A 16,130-nucleotide genomic window follows, 5' to 3' on the forward strand; every position below is an offset into this window, starting at 1 on the left:
GCACTGCGCCTCCTCTGAGTCTGGGTATGATATTCTCTTTCCTCCTAGTTGTAGAATTTCCACTCAGCCAGCCTTCCTGTGGTTCTGGATGATGTCCGTTCCGTCTTTTAGGTGTATTTTGATTTGGTTGTTCAAGGCAGCAATCTCCAGCGTTGACCTATGCCGCCATCTTGGTTTTTCTCTCTAGTTTACATTTCTTTGATACACAATCTATATATTATGTTGTGTGCCCACCATCCAAAATCAAATCATTTAGGTGATCATGAAATTTAACATAACCTCTAAGTTCTGACCTTTAAATCTCATTGGATGAGGTTTTTAAATTTACCTTTCTAAAATAGAAAAATGCAAATAAACAACTGGAGCCAACAAGGTATGATGAAAAATCCAGCTGCGATAAATATTTATTAGCACAATTGTGAAATTTTTCTGTGGTAATGTTTATTAACCTTTGTAAAGCAGTTCACACAATATACCCAGGATATGCACAGAGCTGGGCCCAGAATGAACTTCTGGAAGGGGCGGGCAGGGGGCTGGGGGAGAGGGGGAGTAGCAAAAGAAGGAAGAGAGCAAGAACCCAAATCCATCTATAAGGATGGGATTTTCTTATCCTCTGGGAGAGTGGAGCTTAGTAATGATATCATTTGTTGATTCACAGAATTTAAAGGCAGAATTCTATCAGGTGGCAATTTCAGTGCATATTCTTAGTATCTGTCTAAAATGCAATTCAGTGTTGTTATTTATTCAACTTAAAATCTTTGAGTGAGTCCCCTCCACCTCAGAACAGACCCTCACCATCAGGCCTGTCCGTTTTCTTGCTGCACCCTTACAGTCTAGCTGGAACCATTCAGAACTCTATGTAGCACTTTGAAGGTGTGATAGACCTTTTTACACTTTCCAAAAGTCTCTTAATGTGTGTAGAACAAATAGGTCTTAGAACCCTTGAAGCTTACCATTGAGAAGGCCTGTGGGTCATGTAGTTGAACTCTTACGTTTTTTAAAAAGCCAAGGCCTAGAAACTTGGAGTTTTGTGTACAATTTTTGCTAGACTATTAAATAAAATATGGTATGGCATTGGTCACATAGTTTGGCTAATAGTGGCTTCCATTGATTGAGTTCTCCCAGATGTGCCAGGGATTATACAGAGTACTCATATCCACATTTCAACCAGTTCTTGCAACCACACCCATCCTATCTAATAGAGCGGTAATATGCAAATTGACCATCACTCCAACACACAAGATAGCCGCCCCCCTGTGGTCAAAGATGGCCACCCCCATGTGGACCATAGATGGCCAGCAGGGGAGGGCAGTTGTGGGCGATCAGGCCAGCAGGGGAGGGCAGTTGGGGGGAACCAGGCCTGCAGGGGAAGGCAGTTAGATGTGACCAGGCCAGCAGAGGAGGGCAGTTAGGTGTGACCAGGCCATCAGAGGAGGGCAGTTGGGGATGGGGGGAAACCAGGCCTACAGGTCAGGATAGTTTGGGATGACCAGGCCGGCAGGGGAGGGCAGTTAGGGGCAATCGGACTGGCAAGGGAGCAGTTAGGCATCGATCAGGCTGGCAGGGGATTGGTTGGGGGGTGATCAGGCTGGCAGGGGATTGGCTGGGGGGTGATCAGGCTGGCAGGCAGAAGCAGTTAGGGGCAATCAGGCAGGCAAGCGGTTGGGAGCCAACAGTCCTGGATTGTAAGAGGGATGTCCGACTGCCCTCGAGGGGTCCCAGATTGGAGAGGGTGCAGACTAGGCTGAGGGCCACACACCCCCCCCCTTCCCGCTTGTGCACAAATTTTATGCATTGGGCCTCTAGTTTTTATATATGGGAGAATTGAGGGTCAGGGGAGTTATTAAGCTTTGTCCAAGATCTCAAGCCAGTTTTCTTCCTCTCACACTAAGTGGACACCAGTTTTTCTTTACTGACTTAATACTTTAAAAATAATAAAAATAAAAATACAATAAATTACTTATGAATCAGATACTTGACTAGAGGAGTGAATATGAAAAGAATGTCTTCATGTTTATTTCTGGAAGGATGTTTCTGTATAATAAGAATAAGCACTTACAAAGCGCTTTTCCTTCCAGACATTCTGTCATCTTTTCTGTCAGACTTCTCTATTACTTGATGCTCAGTGAGGAAACAGGCTTGTCCTCCCAACTCCACAGTGCTTACTTGCTGCTGTGGACTCAACAAGTCATGGGCTCCCTCTACTGGTAGTTAACTGTGACTCTGTTCATTTAAGTTATTAATATTTATTGACCTAGTCCATGAGGAATGTGAATATAAATGAGATGTGGTCTTTGCAGTGAAGAGATAATATATATGTATTTCTGTAATACAAGGTGGATATCAATGAATACTAGGAAAGGGGGGACAAAGAAAATTTCATAGATGTTTAGAGGTCAGAGTGTTCCGTTGCAGTTGCGGAATTAGGGAAGGCTTTGTGGAAGATCTGAAATTTATCTGGATCTGAAGTGGTGAGTGAGATTTGGCTTGTGGCAGTCCAGGGAAGGGTAGGAAGAGGATCAGCACCCCTGCTGGAGGGAGCAGTGCTGCAAAGGTACTGGGTGAGGAAGGGAGATGTGTGCAGACACAGGGAGCATAAGTGCTTGTTTCCATTCAATCAGAGGATAGGATCTTTGGGATGGAGCTTCCTTAGGATCAGAATGGCATTTCCCAGTCTTGATGGCAGTGAGGAACATGGTTGGCAAAGGGAAGAAGTTGAACAAGGCCCTAAAGGTGATTATTGCCATATGTTGGTCATGGTTCTAGTGTGGAGAGTGGCCCAAACCAGCTCCTAGATTCTTCCTTAGCCACCACCGCTCCTATATGCACACAGAGTGACAGATTGTTCCCAGTAGTTTAGCCCCTCCTTACTAAACAACCTTTCCTGGATCCCATTGTGGTCTACTGCGTGAGGGGTGTAAGGACTGCAGCCTGGTCCCCAGGCAGGCTTTAAGCCGTCTCAGACCCACGGGCTTCCATGTCCCCTTCCAGTTGTGTAGCAGGGCAAACCAGTGAAAATCAAGGAAAACGTTTGCACCTTCCTTTACAGCAGAACTCCTCCAGCCCCCACCCACCTGCTCTCTCCATCAGAGGCAAGCTGAGGCCCATCTTACTACACTGGTCCTGTGGGAGAAAGACTTACCAAACACTAAATCTGAAGAGAAATCACAAAAAATAACCCAAGCTAGAACGTGTTCCCTAGACTCAGAACTAAGCCTTTTCCCCCTATTTCTTTTTTTTTTTTTTTAATAATTTCAATGATTTTTAGAGAGAGGGCTGGGAGAGAGAAAGAAACATCAATGTGAAAGCTAAACATTGATCAGCTGCCTCCTGCATGCCCCGTACTGGGGATCAAGGCCTCAACCCAGGTATGTGCCCTGACCAGGAATCAAACCGGTGACTTTTTGATGCACCAGGACAGTGCCCAACCCACTGAACCACACTGGCAGGGTAGAAGCCTTTTTGGCACACTGAAAGCTCAACCTATCTCGTGACTCCAACGCCCAAGACATGTCTGTTGCTAACCTTCGGAAAAGACTAGGAGTGGAGATCCTACTTGTGGGAATGCACCTTACACTCCTCTGTGCTGTCCCAACTGTCTTTAAAAGCTAACGGCAGTTTCATTCTAGTTAATCTTTAACTAGAATGGAGGGACAGAGGAGGAGTACAGGCAAAGTGAGGACCTTGGAGTCAAGTCAGTAAGACAGAGCAAGGAGTCACCCAGGGTTTGAGTACTAACCGTCTTTGCCTTTTCACCGTCACCACTAAGATATCTAGCAGGCATCCCCAATTCAGTTAGTCCCAGATGAACTCCTGATCACATCTTTTGTCTGCTCTGCGCACAGCCTACCCACCTCTACAATGCTCACCTTCTAGTTGCGCAGTCATCCTTGATTCCTCTTGTCTTTCACCCCTCATCTCCAGTCCTGCAGGAAATCCCAGAGGCTTTACCTTCAAAATACAGCGTGATCGGTCTGTCCTCTAACCTGCTCTGTAGTCACCCTGGCCTAAACCATCTCTCACCTGCACTAATATAACAGCTGCCTCCCTTATTCCTTCCTTGCTTGCTTCAGTCTGTTCTAAACTCAGTAGGTAGAGTGATCTTTTAAAAACATGACTCAGATCTTGTCACTTCTGTGCTCAAAACCTCGAATGAGTGGCTCCCCATTGTCCCTCAGCCTGAAGGCCAGAGTCCTTACAAACCGGCTTCTTTGCTATTCCTCCCTCATGCTTATCAGGCACACTCCTTCCTATGGCCTTTGCGTGGGGTGTTCCCTCTGTCTGATAAGCTCTTTCCCCACACGTCCACAGGGCTTCCCCTCCCCACTATAGTAGTGACGGTAGGAGGCAGTGATCTGCTTTGGTGTCATGGAGATTATTTATGGTTTATAGCAGCGAGACAGATCCTTTTATGGAAGCATACAGGCCTTCTGGTTTAAAGATTAACGAGGATGAAACTGCCATTAGCTTTTAAAGACAGTTGGGACTGCACAGAGGGGTGTATGGTGCATTTCATTTTCAAGCGAGGTTCACATTTTTCTGAGGGCCAGCATATCAAAGTCGGGCTGACGGTGATGGGACCACTGACTCAGCCTGTGCGAGGTTTGTAATTCTCCATTTGGTGAAGGTTGAAGGCATTCTTATTTAAAAGATCAATGCAGGTAGCGTTTGCGGAATGTTAGGTGTAATTTTTTAGATGTGTATTATCATTTGGTAATTTTGAGCCTTGGTTATATATTTGTACATAATCTCCATAAAGATTATTTATTCTTTAGATGTTTATCCTCTTTATTGGCACAATATTTTTCTATAAAAATATTAAGCTTCATAATTTGGTAGAGAGAACGTAGATTTGGAGATAAGAGAACATTCATTTTTATTCATTTTCATTCGAGCTTTACTACTGGCAATATTAGCATGGACAAGTTACTTAGTTTTTATTTCTCCATTTTGTTGTCTATAAACTGAAGGGTCTGACTCTGCTTTTGGGGTTCCTGTAGGATCACATGTGGTCACGCTGCATCTAAAGCACTGGTCATGTTGACTGCCACTCATAACGGCATTTCTTACTGGACGCATTAGAGTTACGGCAGTGTCTTAGGACAGTTCAGGGATTCAGGAATACATCATTGATGACTTTTAAACCAAGACTCCTGTTTGTAGCAGATGGCAACTTGACCTTTTTTGTTTTTTGTTTTTTTGTACACATCTTTCCAGTGCCCCTCACCATGCCAGAGTCCATGGACGCACACCCTTGTGTTCTCTCCTCCCGTTACCCTGCCCCATGTGTACATGCACACACAGTCTCCTCGGTGTTTGATTTCCTGGGCTGAGCTGGCCTATAGATGTGGTGGTGGGAAGTGTCCTGTGTGTCCTGAAATTTAAGGTCTGACCAGAGCCAGGTTAGAGGATTATTTGCTTTAGTCATAGACAGCACAGGACACTGTGGACATTCTTTCCTGTTCTTTGCTGCCCCAGTTGCATTCACAGAGCTTCAGGAAATTTCTGAATGAAGTAGAGTGGACCGAGGAGGGTGGCGTGTTCAGCATGTTCAGCATGTACACCGTGCACAGTGGCGCTGGCCACTGCATTTGTGCGAGTTGTCTTCTCAGAAAAGACCACAATGAGTCTTGTCTTTCTGTTTCAGACAGCCCGTTGGAGGATCCTGACCTTAAGGATTCATATCTCATTCCAAGAAACATCATGGCTGAGCCAGACTATATAGAAGATGACAATCCTGAACTAATTAGGCCTCAGAAACTTGTCAATCCCGTCAAAACGTCCCGCAACCATCAAGATCTTCACAGAGAACTTCTTATGAATCAGAAAAGGTAAGATAGTTTCTTGAGCAGTTTCAGAACTTTACAGTAACTAGATTTAATTTTAATTATGTTTACAAAGGCTTCAAAGACTTTTTTTTTAATATACTTTATTGATTTTTAACAGAGAGGAAGGGAGAGAGATAGACAGTTAGAAACATCGATGAGAGAGAGACATCGATCAGCTGCCTCTGCACATCTCCCACCGGGGATAAAAGACTTTTTTGTTTCTTAACTATATTTGAGGCTTCCTTATTCCCTCTAGCATCCTTGAACTATGATGTCCCTCCAAAAAGTAAAGTCAGCAGCAGGCACAGCTGCCACCACCAGTGTTACTCAGAAGCCTGCCGTCCTGTCTCCCCTTCTCATATGGGTGCAGATTTTAAAATTTAAATGGAACAGTCTATATTAAAGATAAAAGGGAGTGTCCTAAGTCAAAAAGAAATATTTTACAAATCTGTTTCTTTGTATTTTCCCCTTATATATGTGAATGTGTGGGAGGCAGATGTAAATATTGCCTGCTTCAGCATTTGTGAGTAGCAGCTTGAAGTCTCTAGAATAGGTATGGGAGCCTTTTTACTGCCAAGGGCCATTTGGATATTTATAACATCATTTGTGGGTCATACAAAAGTATCAGCTTAAAAATTAGGCTGCGGTACTAGTATATAGTAAAAATTTAATTAACTCACCCCTAATGCCTTGTCAGGGCCAGACCAAATGGTTTCGAGAGCCTTATGCGGCCTGTGGGCCGGATGTTCCCCAGCCCCTGCGCTAGAAACACTTCAGTATTGACTGTAGATAAGAACACTCTGTCTTGCCCTGGCCAGTGTCCACAGGCATGGCTCAGTTGACTGGAACATCGTCTTCCTATACACCAAAAGGTGGTGGGTTCAATTCCTGGGCACCTATCCAGATTGCAGATGGTCTCTCTTTCTCTCTGTCTCCCATCTCTCCCTGCCTCTCTTTCTAAAACCAATTTTTAAAAAGATAAACCCAAACCACTCTTTTTTGTCTATTCTTTGTTTTTAAGTAACATTTTAATTATCACTATCATCATTTGTATTACTATTAATTGTTGTGGAGAGGAGCAAAACATTTATCTTCCATTTTCTTTATAAACCATTTGTTAGTTCCCCCTGTGTCATAAGTAATTTTGGATGTTGGGTTGGAGAACTCTGCTTTTAAAGTGATGTTAGTCAGGGCCAGGAGACTGGGAGAGTGGAGAGTACAAAGGTGTCTTATTTACTAGGACACAAGGTTACCTTCTTTATTTAAGATCTGTTAAGCTTCATTTAGAAGTATTTCGACACCTTCAGAATGAAACGGTTGATCTGAATTGTGAGACTATATAGATCACACATCCACACAATGCAGGCCAAGTTAAGCATTGGCCATGTTTTAGAAGGAAGTCTAATGTAAAATTTTAAAAAATTATTTTAAAGGAAACGAGGGATCATTTTTATATCAGTTTTTCCAACTTTACCTCAGGCAGAACTCCTGTCCCAGGAGCTCTCTGTAAGCTTGTCCTCCTTCTGGGTTGTGGGAATGTGGCTTACTCCCTTTCAGCCCCAGTGCCCACCAGTGTGGTGCTGCTGGGTTAACACTTAGAAATTGAATGCAAGTTTGATCCTTTCCAGATAGTGCTTAGCTTCTACTGGTGTTTGTCACATAAAAGAAGAAGAAAAAATGGATTCATTATCATCATGCCCAAAGCAAAAAAGGATTCTATAATTTCCTAAATAGGCCTCAGAATTTAGAGACAATCCTTCCTGGGAAAGTCTGCGTTTTGAGAGAAAGAAAGTTTAATATACTCCAAAAGAGAATAGCTAAATGTTTTTCTAAACTAAATGGTTTCCTGTTGTCTTTACCTCTCGAACCTCAGTTCCATTATCTGTAAAATGGAGTAGGCAAAGGAAAAACCAAAATTGGCAGCGTAACTGTTTTCTGAATTATAGGCTACAATTTATTTTGCAAAAATTTAATAGTCTAGGTGTTATCTGTGTGAAACATATAGGTTTGTGCAATTGAATCTGTTATGCCCATTTTTTTTAGAATAGGTACTTTCTGTGAAAATGGAATACCCTTCTGACTTTCTCTGGGTTATGCTTTCTCTTCTTTGTTTGCACAGGTGACTCTTTAGCCAGGCCCAGCTCTACTAATTTAGGAGAATGCTGGTGTTCCCTCAAGCACCATGGGGTAGAGAGGATGTGGGCTTTGAAGTCACAGGGAAATGACTTTACGATCTTGGACAAGGTTCCCCTTCTTGAGGTCTGTTTCTTCATATATAAAATAGGAGTTAAAAATATCTTTCTTATAAAAATGGAAGTAAATAATAGCATGTATATAAATACCTATTAAAATGTATGGCATATAGTAAGTGCTTGATTAATCCCAACCATCTTTCACTTTCTATGTAGTGCCATCTGGAAATTCCTATTACTTTCCCCCCTTCTTTGAAAAGTCCTGGTGTGGCTCTAGAAGTACATTTAAACCAAAGAAAGAAAAAGGCAGGTTTCAAAATCAAATGAATGTGTCGTATTCTATGTCTGCAGGTTTCTCAAGGGACAATCTTAGTTTGGTAGAGTCCTCTGATTTTTAGAGTGAAAACTCCTCAAGCAGTTTCTTCTTTTGTTAATCTGCCACATATACATTTGGGGGACTGGGGTTTTTATTTCTAAATTTTAATGTGGGGAAAATAGGAAGTATCACTTCCATAATATATATGCTTGGTTAAAGGGTAATCATACTTGATTACTGGCTTGTACCATAATGAAAGTCTATTTATTTCCTACAATTTGTAGAGGGCCTTCCCATATTTTATCTTGTCCAATCCAGTGATCTTTCTGGGGATTTAGTGTGTGTTATCTTGGGGTTATCCTAATGTGACAAGTTAGTAAGAGAAAACTCAGAGTAACAGGCCAAGGGATCTTCTCAAGATTTCACAGTAGTTTTTTGGAATAAAAAGGCTAGGAAGAAATATATAATTAAAGGCAGTTTAAATTAAAGGCGGAGCTTGATCAAATATAGTAATAATAAAAATTAGAAAAGGGGTAGGGAAGTGAGAGGGAGACAGAAATGAGATCAACACAAACCGAGCTGTCCATGAAGCCTTGAACTTTGCCCTCCATAGCCAAAAATGTGGCTTGGAGCCCTGTAGCAGTTAGCTCAAAGAGGCGTTTTTAGTTACTTTTTAAAGATCATAAGATAAAAGCAAAGTTACTACTTATAAGAACAAATACTCTATTCATAGGTATTCTAACTCTGAACTCTATGCTCTTTTAAGTATGTAATTCTGCTCCTGTGTTTGCTATCTTTGGGACCAGTTAAGTTTCAGGTTAAAAGCCTTTACATTTCCATCTGCTCACAGCTTGCCACAAGATCTGAGTGAGACCATTTTCAGATTCTCAGGGTTTATAGATATTCCCAGTAACATAAGGGCAGATTTCAAGAGACAAGGCTGTTTTTAAGTTGTAAGGTTAGTGTCTAAGATGTCTTAAAATATTTCTAATATAAATTAGGTTCTATCTTCTCTACAGGAGTACTTTTGGGGGGCAAATATAAATACCCAACTATTGAAATTGGTTTTTTGACTTGTACATTTCAGTCAGTGGCTTTTATTCCCTGTGTTTTTAGTTGATCTACATATCTTCATTTGGCATGCTTTTCTAGACAAATGTTTCCTCAATAAATACTCATTGGTGTACAACATGGAAAAATACGGGAAATTGAGGTGGAAATATTTGCATTTGAATTCACACAGGTAGAAATGGTTCAGCCACAAATGTAGGCAAGGCAGGCCAGACCAGAAAACTCCAAGATTAAAGATCAAGGGCTTGCAATGCAAATGTACCCTCCCTTCCACCCTAAGAAAAAAAATTAGGCCAGGAGATATTTGACTGAGTGTCAGGGGTGTTCTGTTGGGGTTTGTGCCAGCCCATGCCTCTGGCTCAGGCCTTCCAGCTGAGGAGGCAGTTTCACTTGTATGGGTTCAAGTGCATCTGGGGTGGAGGTGGACCCTTTCAGTCAGCCCCTGGGTGTATTCAGTGGTTTATGTGAAATGTGAAATGTACCATTAAAAGTTGTCTGTATATTGCACCACTGGTGGTGGAAATATAAAGTATTGTGGCCTTATTGGAGGGCAGTTTGGCAATATACATCAAATTGTAAAATGTACAGATACTTAGCCAGCAGTTCTACTTCTATGAATGTAGTCAACGGGAATACTTATATAAAGGAGTGCAAATATGAATGTACAAGGAAGATCATTGCCTCATTACTTTCAATAGGGAACAATTGGAAATGACCTAAATGTATATCATTATGGGAGTGGCAAACTTCCACACTGTGAGGTCTTGTGCAGATGTTAAGAACGATGAAGAAGAGCTTTGTTTGTAAAGGTATAGAAAGTAAGGAGGAGCCTAGATTAGCTGTTACATCTGAGTCCATGTTCAATTTTCGGGGCCACTACTCACATAGAATACAATGTAGGTGGTGCTCCCAAGATCTGTTTGACAGGGTTGAGGTGTGCTTTCCCTTTTTTTTTTATGTATATATCACCTAACCTAGTTTTTATTCAAGGAGCACTTATTAAATTTAAAAATTGGCTTGACCCACTATCAGAGTTACAGCAAGCAGGCTCAGATTAACTGTTGGTCTTGAGTGGTACAGACACCAGGACTTTAAGGGATAATGGAATTCAAAGGACTTGTTAATTGTATACGTCACAATTGATTAAAGAGAATCAACTATTGTCGTGTGCAGAATGATATTGTAGTTTTTAAGAAATTTGCAGAAGCTGATTTCTCTCTTAAGTCTGACCCAGTTTTAGATTCAGGGAAACATATAAGCAGTGCTTGCTTGACTTTTCCCATTCAGCACAGATTAAGTGATCGGCTACGATAAAATATTAACTAAATTTATATGACTTCTTGACTGTTCTAAGTACAGAACATTTATCACATGAGCCACCATTTTCTGAGCTTTCTGTTACTAAATATTTTATCTTACTGTTCCCATTATATAAAGTCTTACAATAGAAAATGAATACTGTATATCAATTAAACCCATTCATATGTTGGGATAGAATGTCAGATTAGTGTGTCATACATCAAAGTTTGTGCAATAGCTTTTGCATAATCCAGAAGCATTTAATAACATTTGAGGTTAATTTTGCCTGTGAAGTATTTTGAAATTTAAATGATGCAGATAGCTAAATCCTTAATCCTAAAATTTAAATCCCTTAAGTTTGTCTGTAGTGTTATAGAGGCTTTTTAATAGTCATGAAATTGAGTGGGTCTTTACTCAGATTATTTACAAACAAATTTTCCTGTGTGCTCAGTGACATTTAGGTTTATTGTGAACAAAACACCATCAGCAACTTTTATTGTGCTGATTAAAGATTAAATTTCCTGAATACTTACCTATACTTCTGCCCCCGCCCCATACAATCTAGTAACTGTGAAACCATAATTAAGTCACAAAAGTATCCTGTCTCTTTTGTTGTAATGCAAATTTGCTAATGGAAATTGGGGAAGAGGAGACAAGTTATTTAATTTTAATTATTAATAAAGTGGAGATTACTTACGAGCTAGTGGAGACTGGCTGAAATGTTAGGGAATGGTCTTCCCCTGACTTGCCACGGAATTCTTAGATGGAGGGTTGGTAGGCCTAAGTTTGGTTTTGTTTCTCTCCATTTGATGAGATGGTAGCCTGACTTATCCCTTAGAAATGTGAGGCTTTCCTGGGGCCTGACTTCCATGCATTGTCAGTAGTCAACCACACACCTGAAATGGTTCAGCTGGAAGGATCACTGAACTGGGAGTCAGAGGCTCAGAGTTCTATGTGGCCAGTAATGATAATGGACATGCCTTTACACATGCAAGAACCTTCCTAAAAATCTGAAACTTTGGCCATTTTGCTGTTTAAATTTCTGGTGAAGCCATCTCATCTCCATGTCCATGCCCATCTTGGGTGGTTGTCATACTCATCGAATGAACATAATGTTCCTCACCTTCCCCAGTGAATAGATTTTGCTTACTTTCGGAAGATGCTCTTGCTTTTTCTTTCATGATTGTGAATTTCTGAGATAATTAATGTGGACTATTAACTGGTAGGGGGTCACAATCATGCTCATTCATTGGACCCTTTCTCTGTGGCTGATGGCTTAAATTTCTATTGAGGAAAGATGTGTCCATTAGATTACAACTTCTTAATTTTGTTCATGCTTGTTTTGCAGGGGTCTTGCCCCTCAGAATAAGCCAGAACTGCAGAAGGTGATGGAAAAAAGAAAACGAGATCAAGTAATAAAGCAGAAGGAAGAAGAAGCACAAAAGAAGAAATCTGACTTGGAAATAGAACTATTAAAACGGCAGCAGAAGTTGGAGCAGGTAAGGGTGACTGTGGTGAAAGTGGTCTTTTTTTTTATTGAGCCATATTTGACATACAACATTGTGTAAGTTTAAGGTATTCAGCATATTGATTTGGTACATTTATGTTGCAATGTGATTTCCATTGTACCTTAGCTGACACCTCTGTTGCATCACATAAATTATTTCTTCTACACTTGGGAACCATTAAGATAATCTCTTAGCAAATGTAAGACACAGTTTTGTTGACTGTAATCTGTGCATTAGGCCTCCAGGACTTATTTACCTATTAATTGCAAGTTTGTACCCTTAAACAACTCCCATTCCCTCATTTCTAGCCCTGGATAACCACCGTTCCACTCTCTGCTTTTATAAGTTGGTTGTTGTTGTTGTTTTTTTTAAAAGATCCCATATATAATATATGATACAATGTTTGTTTTTCTCTGACTTTTCTCACAAGTTGTCTTTTTGTCCTGAAAACTAAGAATGTTGGAACAAGCAGAATTTACCAGATAGGACAGATGTAAATGTTTATATCATGAAAAGAAAATATGAGACAAAATGTGAGCAAATGGGCTAAAATACATTGAAAGTAAAGTCCAGAATTCTACTGAGGGCCTAGAAGAGATTCAGGAGGAGACAGAACTAGAGCTTTCACTGAATTCAGCAGTGTTGGGAACTCAAGCACTTGAGTGAAATTTAACTTCACCAAGAGTACAGGCCAGCTGTGTTGATTGCAGGATCTTGTCTTAACCTTGATTTTTAGATTCTTGTGATCTCTCTGTATTGCTTGTAGTAACAACCCACCTGCTGCTCTTGCGAGGAATTACCTGAATCTGTGTACACACAGACACACACACACTTATTTATTTTAACTGGGGACTGGGAGAGAATTTATTTCATTGGGAAACAAAGTCATTGGGGACTTTGGAAAGAGGGAATGTCTTGAAAAGCCTCAGTTTGTAAATAATTTTTCTGTTTCTGAATTTTATTTAGCTTGAACTTGAGAAGCAGAAACTGCAAGAAGAACAAGAAAACGCCCCAGAGTTTGTGAAGGTTAAAGGCAATCTTAGGAGAACAGGCCAAGAAGTGGCCCAAGCCCAGGAGTCATAGACCCCCACTTCAGAGACCGCAAGGAAGCTGTGAGCAGGCACCTCCTCAATGCTTAATCTCAGGGCAAAAGCCCCTGGGAGCATCCCAGCCAGCAGAGAATTGTTGCTTAAAAAAGGATTTGGTCTTGGTTCACCTACAGTCTGGGTGGGTAAATTACCTGTGACAGTTGAAATTCTTATTCGCCAAACGAAGGACGTTGACCAGCACTTAGGTTGGAATATGGACCTGTGTTCAAAGACTTTAAAAAAACAAACAAACAAAAAAGGACGAGGACACTGGAGTAAATTCTTGAGAGTTGCACTACTTGGTTTTTATTCCGATCCAAGTTTAGTGGGGCACAGAGTCTTTTTTCTTTTAAAACCTAAAGAAAATGTGTTTCATTCTTCCTTTAGTTATCTATTAGATAATTTAGATCACATAGAAATACATTTGATCTGTTACAGTCAATATTCATCAATTCTGTTTTGAGAATCCAAATTTTCGTGTTTAATTTATACCTTCACCCATGTTAGGATTCACACCTGAGAATGTTGATGTTAATGTTGAGCACAGCTATCACCTTTATTGACATCAATAGGGTGAGAAGGTTTAAAAATATGTTAACAGACATACGTAAACAAAAATATGTAAATGGCCATTTTGATCTTATCTTAACTCCTTCTGGTTATGCTCCAGGGTAACATTCCACTTCAGAGAAGGCACATTCTGTAAAACCATTTATTGCTTTGATAACTATTAGGGTTTTAAAAAATATTTCTTGCTGAGCTAGCTCCTTTTATATATTAAATAATCTCCCGTCTTTTGGAGAATGAAAGCTAGTCCACATAACTGAACTTCAGTGTCAAAAGTAGAGAGTCCAAATCTTTTGATTCCTTCTGAGAGCAGTGTGGGGAGTGCTCCCACTGGGAGCCTGGGAAGGAGGAGTGATTTTAGTATTTTAATGTGAAGCAAATGTAGATTGGTCTCAAGAGGCCTCGTTGGAAGATTCATAGCAACTGTACATGTTGAATGTTACCCATTTCTTTACTTTTTTCTTAAGAAGAAAAACTATTTCCCCACTCTTTTATGATGATGGTATTGATAACGATGACGTTTTTGACTACTGTACTGATCTCAGGAAAAGCCCGGGTAAAGGGAGAAGCTGCTCAGTTTTCCCATGCTAGCAAGCAAGCTACTCAAAGTGAAGCCCAGGTTACCAATAACAGCAGAGTTCTTAGACATTTCATACTGCTGGTATGGTCCATTCGACTTGGGTGGTCTGGAAGAATTTGTGTGGATTCAGTATGTTCTCCCTAGAGACGATTCAGCCAGTAATTTCTACATTGAAGACTCTTCTTATAATTCCTCTAATAGCTTGTAGAAAGTTGGATTCTGAGCTTCTGAATTCTTAGTAAGCATAGTAGAAATTAGCTTTCTGTAGGAATGCTTTAATTTTCATACTTGACGATTAGTCTCATATTCAGTCCTAAAGTGAACAAGATAAAAGTAAATGCAATGATCATATACTGCTAGTTCAGGAATATGTGGATTATACCTGCAATGGATGATTTCTCTCATCAGCAAGTATTATTTGAATAAAATAGGAGGTCCTTAAGATAAGATACTGCTCTATAATAGTTTGCTTTTGAAGGATGGAATGGTAGCTATTTTTTCCATCACTCTTCCTTATGAGAGAAGGAAGTATGTTAATTGATCATCTTGAAAGTATATTTCTGATTGCACATTGACTGGAGTTCTTTCTTTGTGCATATGGACTAATGATGTGACTTGTAAAATGAGGATTCAGGACTGGCCTTACATACCCTTTAACTGCATGCAAGGTTTTTTTGATCCTGTGTCCTTGAAGCAGTTCTGCCACTTGATAAAATTCTCAAGAGCTCTGACAGGCTCCTTCAGAAGGACCGATTCTGTTCCTAAAACTTACCTAGAATTCATTCTTCCCTAGGAAATAAATTACAAAAGCATTTCCCTCCCAATCTCACTCACAAATCTTCAGAATTATTTGTAGTTAGTGTACGAGGTCTGGCCAAAAGAAGACTTGTAAATAGCATACAGTGATGTCTTATGACTAAACAGTGGAAGGTCCACTTAGAGAAGCTCTTTGAAGTCATCAGATCAGCTTAGCTCACAGGCCTGAGTTTAAAAAGGCGTCAGTCTCCCCACGCTTTAATACTGTACAGTCCAAACCCCTAGGACTTATGAACATCCCAGCAGTTTGTGCTTTGAGCCACTTTTTTTTTTACAAAAATGGCTCCATTTTTCCACTCTGTGGTTTTCTTAAAGTAGTTCAGTGTTTTATAGTTTCCTAGTAGTAAAGTAGTGTTGCTTTCTAAGCTATAACAGTTGACTTTATTCTTCTACTCTGAAAAATCTTGACTTGTTTGAGTGTATATAATATATACAAAGGGAGCCTTAATGGATTTGTTTTCATAATTTAATATTTTTTGTATTTGCTCTTGTATAATTGTTTTTAATGGAAAGTATTACAGAATTGAGGGTGGAATTCTTAGAACCAAAGTTATTCTTAATAAAAATCACCACATGCTTGGACCATGCAGCTGTTTGTCTGATGTGTTGAAAATGGATGTCTGGGCCTGAGTGGACGGCGGGAGGCTGTGTTCAGTTCAAAGATCAGAAGGCGGTGCTAGGGCCTCCCTTGGGTGACTATCCTCCTTGACAGCCTTGCTCACAAGTCACTTATGTCCTCTTGCCTTGTGTCAGTCAGGACTGACAATTTATTAAGTCAAAGCACACTAAGGTTGCTGCGCTTGCATAAAATATGTGGTATTTTAGCAGCAGCTGTCAGTCTGCCGATCAAAGTATTCTGAATTTT

The 16,130-nt window shown here is 40.4% G+C and overlaps 1 protein-coding gene across 3 annotated transcripts in view; it reads left to right on the forward strand.

The window, feature by feature from the left end:
* FAM107B (family with sequence similarity 107 member B) overlaps window positions 1-15,852 on the forward strand; it is a 252,461-nt gene extending 236,609 nt beyond the window's left edge. For 2 of the 3 annotated variants that reach the window (XM_006765727.2, XM_006765733.2), the window contains 3 exons: window positions 5,648-5,831; window positions 12,055-12,205; window positions 13,181-15,852. In XM_006765727.2, coding sequence (XP_006765790.1) covers window positions 5,648-5,831; window positions 12,055-12,205; window positions 13,181-13,297 — 452 coding nt within the window. In that variant the 3' untranslated portion in view covers window positions 13,298-15,852. Of the gene's footprint in view, window positions 1-4,500; window positions 4,603-5,647; window positions 5,832-12,054; window positions 12,206-13,180 lie in introns of those variants that run through there. The other variant, XM_006765729.2, reaches the window with a different exon arrangement.
* Window positions 15,853-16,130: the final 278 nt, after the last annotated feature.

The sequence above is a fragment of the Myotis davidii genome, unplaced genomic scaffold, assembly GCF_000327345.1.
Source record: "Myotis davidii unplaced genomic scaffold, ASM32734v1 scaffold660, whole genome shotgun sequence".
Lineage (NCBI taxonomy): Eukaryota > Metazoa > Chordata > Mammalia > Chiroptera > Vespertilionidae > Myotis > Myotis davidii.